The sequence below is a fragment of the Chenopodium quinoa genome, unplaced genomic scaffold (genome assembly GCF_001683475.1).
Source record: "Chenopodium quinoa cultivar QQ74 unplaced genomic scaffold, ASM168347v1, whole genome shotgun sequence".
In the NCBI taxonomy this organism is placed as follows: domain Eukaryota; kingdom Viridiplantae; phylum Streptophyta; class Magnoliopsida; order Caryophyllales; family Amaranthaceae; genus Chenopodium; species Chenopodium quinoa.
Window position 1 is genome coordinate 214,453 of NW_018742649.1, and position 10,948 is coordinate 225,400.

At 37.0% G+C, this 10,948-nt stretch overlaps 1 protein-coding gene across 1 annotated transcript; it reads right to left on the bottom strand.

Moving 5' to 3' along the window:
• Positions 1-571: 571 nt before the first annotated feature.
• Positions 572-6,336, bottom strand: LOC110721965 (proline-rich transmembrane protein 2). Its single transcript, XM_021901199.1, has 2 exons — positions 5,157-6,336; positions 572-1,084 (listed from the first exon to the last, which is right to left on the bottom strand). The coding sequence occupies exon 1, from the start codon at positions 5,867-5,869 to the stop codon at positions 5,165-5,167; it is 705 nt and encodes a 234-aa protein (XP_021756891.1). The 5' UTR covers positions 5,870-6,336; the 3' UTR covers positions 572-1,084; positions 5,157-5,164.
• Between the last annotated feature and the right edge of the window lie 4,612 nt (positions 6,337-10,948).

Genomic DNA, 10,948 nt, shown 5'->3' on the forward strand with positions numbered 1-10,948 from the left:
AAGCCTAACTCCATAACATTTTACAGAAAAAATGAAGCAATGACGCTGCAAGTCAGTAAGAATACCATGGGAGATTGCAGACTAGAGAACGATTGGCTTATAAGAGAATGAGCTCACAGTTAATAAGGGGAATGTTCTGAAACAGAGCACCGCTTTTTCTTTGGGTGCATATATAGCAAGAGATGCCTGAAGCAAGTCATGGGTTGGTCGCAAGCATACAAGACAAACAGGAATGTCTTGTGGTCAATCGCTAGAGTTGCAGGAGATTCATAGTTGCCCACTTCAGCAGAAGAGTCTGTTTCAATACGATTGCAGCAGGTTGGGAGAACTAGGATATGGTACAAAGAAACTGGGACAGAGGATTCAAGATATGTACAGAAAGAAGTCAACTTCCTCTTACACTGATGTAACTGAGTAACATTATTCAGTACTAACCATAAATACCAAATCAATTACAACATGAAATTTTGATTGATGTCACCATGTTTTACCAGTACGGAGTAGATAAGAGAGATTTTTAAACAATGACAACACAAATACTGCGTAAAAGGAAATTTGCTAACATAGTCGATTAGTGAAGGAAACACTGCCTCTATATTGGACAATATGTCTGTCACAAACATATTCGTCACAACATATTTAACCCCCAATACAAAAACCACGGTATGGTACAAAGATATAAGAATTACATCATATTAATATAATATTGCAGCAAAATCTACGTCAGAAACATTGTTCATCACTCAAATTCATAAATAACACATAAATTCTAATTTAGAAGGTCTATGCAATTATGAATCATCCTAAGTATCAGCAAGACAAGATCACCTACCAACCAAAAAGCCATTGGATCGATCATCAAGCCTCTTTTTCATACAGCACCATATCTGACATCATATGATTCCATCACCAATCTTCTAGTCCCCTGAACTTCAGAATCCATGTACTGGAGATTTCAAAGGTGTTTAAGATGTACAAGAACTCAGGGTTTCAGCCGTTGAAGCTCCTCATCCTTGGAATTTAACTGTACCAATTGAACTTTTAGCTCCACATTTGGAAATGAGTCCAGTTTTCATGAATTCATCTGCACAGAATGCCAAAAGAAATTCATTACGCTAGCAGCAAGATAGCAAACCAACATACGTTGAACAAACACCAGAAACTCACATGGACTAACATCTCACTATACCATTGACTAAAACATATGAAGAGTTCCAGGTATCTACACCATTTAACAAAAATGTGTTCCAGATATCGTTTCACATTAATGATCCAGTCATTCAGTGTCAATATTTAAGCACATGCAAGAGTTCCTGCTTTCAGCACCTGACATACCCAGCACAACTATGCTATGCTGTGCATCAAGTACACAAGTACACATACTGGAGTTGTGGACTATGCGTGCTGAATAAGCAGCTCTGGAATTTATAGGGAAACTTACTTAAATTTGACAATTCATAACCATCTACTTAAATACTGCCCCCGTTCATTCCTACAATTGAAGAAATATTTTACCGATAATAAATCCAAAGTATTTCTTCTATTAAAAAGTGCACATTAAAATGCTACATCGAACTTACATTATAGTCTATCATTATTTCTTTGTTTTGTCATTGATCTTTATCCAAACCATTTTCATAATCCCTCTGCAGTTGTGCTTTGATACAACAATTAACAATAATGATGCAGAAGCATAAAAAAGGATTAGAAGGGTGACTATGATTACATGGGAAAATGGAATGTTCATAAGGAAACACAGCTTCTGGCATGTAAGAGAGTTATTTCGAATTTAAGACATTCACATACAGACTTCACATTGGGGCATTAAACATAGAGCCCAATATATTAGTCCTTTGGCCAGGTACATATTCATTTGAAGCTTCATCTTTGTAGCAGGAGCTCGATTTGTAGGAGATTGAAAACTCTTTATCATTTTCTATTATGTGTAATAAAAGAGAAGTTTCATTCTATACATCAAGGACAACAGAAAGAAGACAAGACGATCAATGTTGAGACCCTTTACTGAAGGGGGATAAAAGTGTAGGTTAAAGTTCATTAACTTGTCTGTTCACCTGATCCATTAATAAAGAAGCTACAGCTTGTTGAGCCCAAATCTTCATATCACAAATAGAGGGTAAGGGAGATCTTGTCCTTAGAAGAGGCAGCAAACAGAAAAAAATGTTGTTAGATAAATGAAGCAATATGTCACAAGGGATCTATCAATGCCCAAGCCCTTTGTTACCAAACTCTTCATTTCACTTTTTACCTCAAGTACAACACTCTGACATGGGTATGACATCTGGAAACTTCATTTTGGGCCATAATAAAGGAGTTTTTCACAAAATAGACTAGTCAAACACTAGGACAAGTACCAATGTCGGACACAAGTATCCAAGGAACAAAGTCCAAGAAAACATCATTATAAAGACCACGAAAGTACTACCTCCGTTACATATTATTTGCAACAAAAACATCGACACGGACTCCTAGACAAAATTTGTATGTGAGTGGTAAATGGAGAGAGAAATATAAAAAAAAAAGCATGTGATGAGGAGAGAGATAGAGAGAAATGACAACCAATAAAAGGAAAGAAAACATTTGTTGCAAATAAAGTATAGCATCTGTTTTTAGTAAATGTTGCACATAATATGAAACGCAGGTAGTATAATGTTTGATCAGACAATGTATAGATTAAACTGTAATGTATAAAGCAAAATGAGCTGGATTTATTGGAAGACTTCAACCGTAATCGTTAAATCTAGAAATTTACTAAAGATAAATAAATGCCTGAATTTCTAGAATTCTTGATTTCAGTGATCCAAATTATACAACAAAAAACATGGAGAGCAGATGGATTGCAGCTTGTAATTTAGTTCAAACAAATGAAAATGAGATAGGGATTAAATGAGCTGGTTAGACAGAAATGATAAGAATAGCCACAAGAGTTAAATCCCCAACACATTTTTCTTTCCCTGTCAAACTTAATTGAAGAATTGTGTTTTATGCCAGATAGGGTCAACCAGTAATATAACCCTGTTTGGACTAATGGGAATATCATATATAGATAAAACTAAACAGGCAGACAAACCGGGAGAGAAATAAGACCCATCTATGTAAGCAATGCAATGCATGCGAATGGAGAACTGTAAATTGTCAGAAACTAAGAAATCAAAATACTGTTACTTTAAAACAGAAATTTATATATTCTTGTTGAGTTATTTATGATTCAATCTGTTAGCTATACATGCATGTGTGACAGTGTATTAAGATTTTGTACACCCCAAAGTTATTTTGCAGAATAATTGTCTTAATTATGACTGTATAGCTACGCCATACAAGGCTAAGAAACCATGTCTTTATGCAATATGAGTCATTAGGTACCCCATACATCCATCTTTCATTATCATAGGTCAACTTCTTTTGTAAGGAAACTCTCTCTTAACATGTTCCTCTTTGATTATTCACTTGTCTATTTCGTATTTTAACTAGAATTTTCTTTAAATTCCATCTCTTATGATCACCTCCAACAAAATTCATTTTTTTCAGTCAATAACATCCTATTCTGAATCCACATTTTGACATTGCCAATAACTGAAATTGGAACTTTCATATTTACAATTTGAGATGAGCTTAAAAACCCTCCCTGATCTTCCCATCAGCCAACAATTATTTAACAGAATACTCAAGTATACAACAAAACATCCTCCATTATATGGCCAATACAACAAAGTTTTTCAAGATTTTTTAATTTCTTTTTGTAGCAAACACTAGAGGTTTCCGGGCAGACATGCACATGAACATTACGTCATTTGAATCCCTTCCCACGTAAGTTTGAATCTCTTACCACATGTTTTTGACGCCAATATACAACATAAAAAAATAAAAAAATAACAAAAAGCACCAGCTTCCACTCTGATCTGTTAAGGCATTTTATACACTTTGGCCAACATTTTGCAACAATTCAAGTTTAAGGTCACTAAATTAAAATTACTTAGAAAGACTCGGTGGTTGTCGTGGCATACAGCAAGACAATACCACAATGAGACACATGGAGTACCTATTTCTCGGTTCCCCACTTCCCCTTCCAAGGATGGATTCCATAATACTTTCCCTGTATACATAGTCCTATATTGACGCATAGTCGCATATAAGCTTAGTTTCCAACCAAACAGCAAGTGTCATCCCATATCCTACAAGCTAGCATTATAGCTCATGAAATTAGAGGTTACAGTGAATATTGGGGGGCATGGAGTCCATGGAGGGCACATTTGCAGCGTATGTCAGAAAAAATACTCCTACTAAACTTTAATAGGTAAAGTTTCACCATGATCACTAAAATCCCTTTTGTAAAAGTTTCCCCTTCTCATCAGTAAGGGCATGTTTTCTAAATGCAAGCAATGTCAGTTTCTACTCTAAGAAATGTTTCAACTCCTACTAGACACCCTAAAATAATATACCTGACAATTATTTCCTACAAAAGGAGTACTATTTTAGGCCTAAGGAATTGTTGCAAACATCTCGATTTTTTATTCGACTACTAATCTACCATCACTAAATACAAGAAATTATTAACCAAAGTACAAACGTCCATTATAGCAACTTCAATGAGTGTTTATCAACTCATGTGTTTTCAGCTATTAATACATAAGTTCATAATGTACAGAAATCATCAAACAGTCATTTCAATATCAATATATCTACTCTAATAAGCATTCATTATCACCTTGTCAATTTCATGTTAAGTAAAATTTCCCAAATTTTCACTTGTAATCAAATACGTGATATGAGTTAAAGCTTCATAACGAAAAGGCATCACGACAAATACAATATGTTTGAGTTTGACTGAAGAGGATATAATTTTATTCAAACAGAACAACAATTCAACAGCAAAATTGAACCAATAAAGGTAGTCAATTCATTTATTCATGCAAGTCGCAAACCCATTAGTAGAAAATATTTGACATATATAGTAACCTCAATCACTCAATATCACTATAAAAAACAAAAAAAAATAAAATCAACATATACAACCCAACTTCAAATGTTAAAAAAAAAATATTTGAGAAAACAAAAGTATATATCAACAACTAAACACAATATGTATTTTTTATCAAAAAAAAAAAAACACAATATGTATTAATATAAAAGAGGATTACCATCCATTTCAACTAGGGCGACTCCCACCGGATCTCGGATGATTCGAAACAACCGAAACCGATTCGACAGCAGGAGGAACGGGTGCATCTCCATATCCAGGTCCAGGAACTCTCATCCTTCTCTCATACCCACTCCCAGACTTAGGCCGTCCATCCTCAACATAGCGATTAGGCGATCCATGATAATTCCCATGAGCCGAGCCGGGGCGATAATTCCCCTGCCTCGGCTTTTCAGGAGAAGGCGGTACCTCTCTCGGCACGAACCCCGGCCTCAGGTGAGGCGGAACAAACTTATTACTCTTAGGACTAGGAAGAGACGGAACATCGACCTTGCTAATCTCCTTCTCCTGAAAGGTTAGGCTTCCGCCAGTCTTCCCTTGAGGACGAAGCGAGATGGAATCCGAATCGGAATTGGAATCAGATGGTTTCGAATTCGAAGACGGGTTGTTAGGAAGATTTATAGAGTCAGGTTGAGGAAATTGCGGCGGTGGTGGTTGAGGTTGAGGTTTAGGAGAAGAGCGAGAGAGAACGAGCATGCCGCCATGGCCGAGGCGGGAGGAGGCGGAGAGGGAGTAAGATTTGTGGGGGTGAGCGGTAGAAGAAGAGGGTAATCGAGAGTTGGAGTTAGTTGAAGAGGTGTTGTTGGGGTTGATGATCTTCTTCTCGTAGATGTCGTTGAAGTTCAAAGAGGTGTATTTGTTCGTTCTTGCCATCCACCACTACCACCTTCAAGCTTGGGGAGTTTTTGGTTTTTTTTTTTTTTGACAATGGTGGGAAGATCTGAGAATGAATGAGAACAAGTGAAAAAGAAAATTTTGTGTGTTAAAGAAAACTTTAAAGCGATGATGATTGATTGAAGTGATGTTTCATGTTTTTATTTTTGTTTCTAATTCTAATTCTTGTTCAGGATTTTTTTTTTTTAAATCCTCCAAAATGTTCCTTGCGTTAAAACTAATCACCTTTTTTTTAAAAATAAATTAAAAAATACTATCCCTTTTATACAAAACTAGTACTCTAGGTTTTATCACCTCTACCTCTATTTAGGCCAGTTTTCCGATCACTTCTAGTAGGCGATAGCCCTGCCACCTCAGGCAACCCCTCCCTTCCACGTCTCTATTTCGGGCATCCCCTCCTTTTCGTTCTTGTTTTTGCCCCCTCCTTTTCCCCTCAACGATTTCAATCCCGCTCCTTGGCTTAGTATAGTTTCAGGGTTAGGGTTATAAGTGAGGTTTGGATTTTTGGGTTAATAGGAGATTTCAGGTTGTGGAGATTGGGATAGGGCTTCGGTTTCAGGTAAGGGGTGGAATTTCAAACGAGGGATGAGTTACGGGTTTCAAGCAAGGGGTGGGGATAGCGATTCATGCTTCTTCGAGGGATGATGCGAGTTTCAGGTGGTGGTCGAGGTGGAGGGTTAAGTTTGGTTTGTCGTCAGTTGAGGGAAGAGTGGGCGTTGGCAGGGAGGCTATGCTAGACATTGACATTGAATAGGGAGTGGGAGAGGACAACGCTGGCTGATTTTGGTGGTTCGACATGAGGTTAATTTGGGTGGGGTTGACTGTCCCAGTGGCAAGAGAACGAGGATGGGGTGGGTGCCTTTTTTAAAAAAAATGATTTAATTTTTTTCGTTATTTTAGAGCAATAAGGTGGTGACATATGGGCCATCAGTCGGAAAACAGGTCGGAATATAGGAGGGTGGTGAAACCTACTAGTTTTGTAAAATAGGGGTGGTATTTTTTAATTTAAAAAAAAAAAAAAAAAGGTTGGTCAGTTCAACACATGGTAGATTTTGGAGTGGTTATTTACAAAATATCCTCTTTTTTATGGAGATGGTGACAAATCTATGGCATAATTAAACTCAAAGGGATAATATGATATTGCCATGTGTCACCGCTATCTCAAGATGGTTTGGCGCCACATGAATGATACGTGTCATCCTATGTGTCATTACTCTTTGCCCACACATATGGTATCAATGTACAATTTCTTATAAAAAACTCTTCATAGGCAGAACCTCCTATAGTAATTATTTTAGTCTATTTGAAAAACTCTTCATAAGTGTAACATCTCTATTTAATTTTCGTCTTTAATAATATCATGTAACTCTTTAGTAAATTACACGATAATCTACCATCTAATTTGTAAGAAATTACTTTTTATTTTTAAGTGTACCCTACATGATAATCACTCATGATGTTTTATTAAAAAAAAATTGAGTCAAATTTAATTAGGAAAAATACACTTTAATAATCCCAACTTTGCTCAATTTACTTTAAATAATCCCAACTTTCGATTATTCTACAATGATCCCAACTTTCACCTGCATTTTTTTTCTTCAATCCCAAACCGGTCAACAAAAGTCAATGACCTTATATTCTAGGTCACTTGACACGTGTCAAGTTGTAAGTGGTCCAAAAAAAAAGATTAAAAATTAAAGAAAAAATCAATATAAAAAAATAGCCACCACCAGCCTACAACCATCGGCGATGGCCAATTCCATCCATAGCCAACTCCGAACCACCACCTCCCTTACCCTGACCACCAAAAACCGCCCTTACACCGCGAAACCGACCCCCTCTACCTCTCCCCACCCCCTAAACCAGCCATAGCCAAAATTCTTGCATTGAAACCGCCGCCCACAAAACCCAAAACCACCATAATCAAAACCCACATCCCTAAAATTGTCCCTATCCCCTCCCCTAAACCCCGAAACCACTTTTTACACCAACCCCGACCATCGAAATCACCTCCCCCATCCCCGAAATACAAAAAATGCAACCCTTTCTCTCTCCTATAATCGCCGAAAATCTCAATCAAAAGGAGTGACGATAGGGTTTCCGGTGAGGGGATGGTTTCCGGTAGGTCAAAAAAGTGGGTTTGGGTTTCATTGGTGGTCGGGGTTCGTGGGAGATCGGAGTTCGTGTTGGGGTTTCGTGGGTTGGTCGGGATTTCGGGGTTGGTGGGTTTTGTGAATGAGATCGGCATTTCGGGGGTGGTCGGGATTCGTGGGTGGTGGGAGTTCATGGTGGCTGGGTTTCGTAGGCGGTGGCTTGGATGTGGGTCTTGCCGGTTGGGGAAGTGCGGCCACCAGCGTTGGATGGCTGGTGGTATTTGGTTTTTTTTTTAGTTTTATTAATTTAAATTTATTTATTTATTTTTTGAACCAATTAGAAAGCGACACATGACATATAGTTTTTTAAAAAAATTATTAACCTTTTCTTCAGGTAACCGGTAAACCGGATTGAAGAAAGAAAACACATATGAAAATTGGGATCATTGCAGAATAATCAAAAGTTGGGATTATTTAAAATAAATTGAACAAAGTTGGGATTATTTAAGTGTATTTTTCCATTTAATTATTCATTAAATACTTATTACTATATTTTCATTCACTTATAAATATTGTTGAACATTAACCTTCTAAATTTAATATTGATCAAAATTTACAAATTTATAATGATCCGGGGCATTGCCCGAACCAATAGCTAGTTGGACTTTTTATTTTCCGTACTACTTTCTTTGACCTATAATTAGTACTCCCTCCGTCCCCAAAAGAACGACCTTTTTGGGTTGATTTTGCGGGTATTAAGAAAGTTGAATTAAAAGAAGTAAAAATATATTGGAAAAATAAATTTACATGGGGTTTGTAAAAAAGTAGAGAGAGATAGTAATAAAAGTACATGGAAAAACAAAATTTTATATGGGGAAGCTAATTTTGCATGTATATTGTTGCAAATTGGAGGAGTATTTTAATGCAAATAGGTCGATCATTCTAGGACTAAAATTAGGCTATAAGGGTCGAACTTTTGGGGACGGAGGGAGTAATAGTTAACACCTACACCCTAGAGTAGGTAGAGCAACCTACACCTCCATCAAATTTGATACGCTACAGTGCAACATTACTGCTACACTTAGCCTCATTCCCTCACTATTCAATTACCCCCACTAATTACAATAGCTGCAAATTTTCCTCCCCCTACTCCCACATATGTATATACATTAAAATAATAATAGTAATTAAAAAAACATCATTCAAATATTTTTAATTCATTTTCTTTCTCTTTAACCTTCTTCTTCATTATATTCCCAACATTTTCTCTCTCATCAAAACTTTCATTCTTAAATATTTTCATTCTAATACAATTACGAAATTGCTACAAAATACTCCAATCAGCATTTGCAAGGAAATTCTTCAATCGCAACAACAATCTCCGATACAGTAAGTATTTTGTTCATTTTTGGAACGAAAAAACAAATGTGCAAACGAACCCATAATTTTTCTATTTTTATTTGTGTAGGCGTCGGTGAAGTGCGTCTACGTTAAGCATGTGTGAATATGCTTGGCACTCATAGGAAGTGGGAATTGACATACGATTAGGGACAAGGAAAGTAGGGAGCCGCCAACAAGTTTATAAGGAACTTGTAAACCGTTCACGGATCATAAAAGGCAACCACAAATAAGGGGACAATAATTGACCCGTGAAGGTTACGCCCCATTCATAATCCATGAGGTTACTAACTCCATATGGTTCGGAACCACAAAAGGAGGATCGGGGATGATGGTACGAAGTGAGTCATGGAGTCACATTCGCCCGTATTTGCCTCTACTCGATTCTTATAGTGAAAAGTAATTCTTGCGATCTCAAAGGTAATACAAAAAAAGATTCAATTCGCTCAAAAATATTATTATTCTAAATTGGTTGAATATTAATGCAACACATAATTCTAAAATATTGTGATCACTTGATTTAATAAAAAGATTAAAAAAGAACCTAAATCGGTCGTCCAAATTATCTTATTAGGCGTGATTTTCGATTTACATTTCGAGGTTGTATGCATTTGATTCTACGGAATCTGGTGATCCTTGGTATGATGCCGAACGATCTTTGTTTGTCGATTGGGAATTAAATGTTTACTTGCCTCCTATGCTTTTATTCTCCTTCCATTAAAAAAAATATTTTATTGTTTTAAGACAAACCATTAAAAATTTAGTTGTTTCATCTTCATTTTAAGTATAAAAGTTAACTTGTGTGATTGAATGTCTTTCTTACTAAGTGTTAAAAGTTTGCATGCTTCGGGATTTCCATCGGTTGACTTTATGATAGGTCCATGCTAAGGTAGCCGGTTTGGAACTGAAGGACTTATTTCTTCGTCGTGTGTAATTACTAGATATATAAATGGATCAAATTATGGAGATAATTAAGTTCGTACATTTGGGTTATTGTTTTATCATAGCTAGAGGTACTAACGATCTTTGGGATAGTAAAATAGCCCAAAGCCCAATTGAACGGATCCTATAAGGTCACACAAAGGGTCTAGATCGGGCACGAGAAGACAAGGCCCATGATGGGCCTCATCCTCTAGTATGGCCGGCCATATGGAGTGGATTGAAGGGTTTTGGGCTTCCTAACCCTAGTCTAATTATAATGAGATTATAAATAGACTAGGTGCCTAGGGTTTGCAGTAAGTGAGTAATTCAGTAATCAGTAAGATCAAAACCCAAATTAGCAAACACGAGACCAACCCCTCTCAAACTCTCCTCTCTCTCACGGCTCTCTCTCTCTCCTCCTCGGCGCCAGTGTAGTGGTTCGTGGTGGTGGTGGATCGTGGTGGTCGACTTAGTCCATTAAAGGTGGTGATCGTGATTTTCCTCAATCACTCAACCAATCTAGTATTGGTGGACGGCTCGTTCGAAGCTCGTGGACTAAGTAGAGGAGCAACGCTTGGGGCTCTATTTTCTCCCTGATTTGTCAATCAAATTGCTACGTGGAATTCACGCTTCAAAGGTATGATTA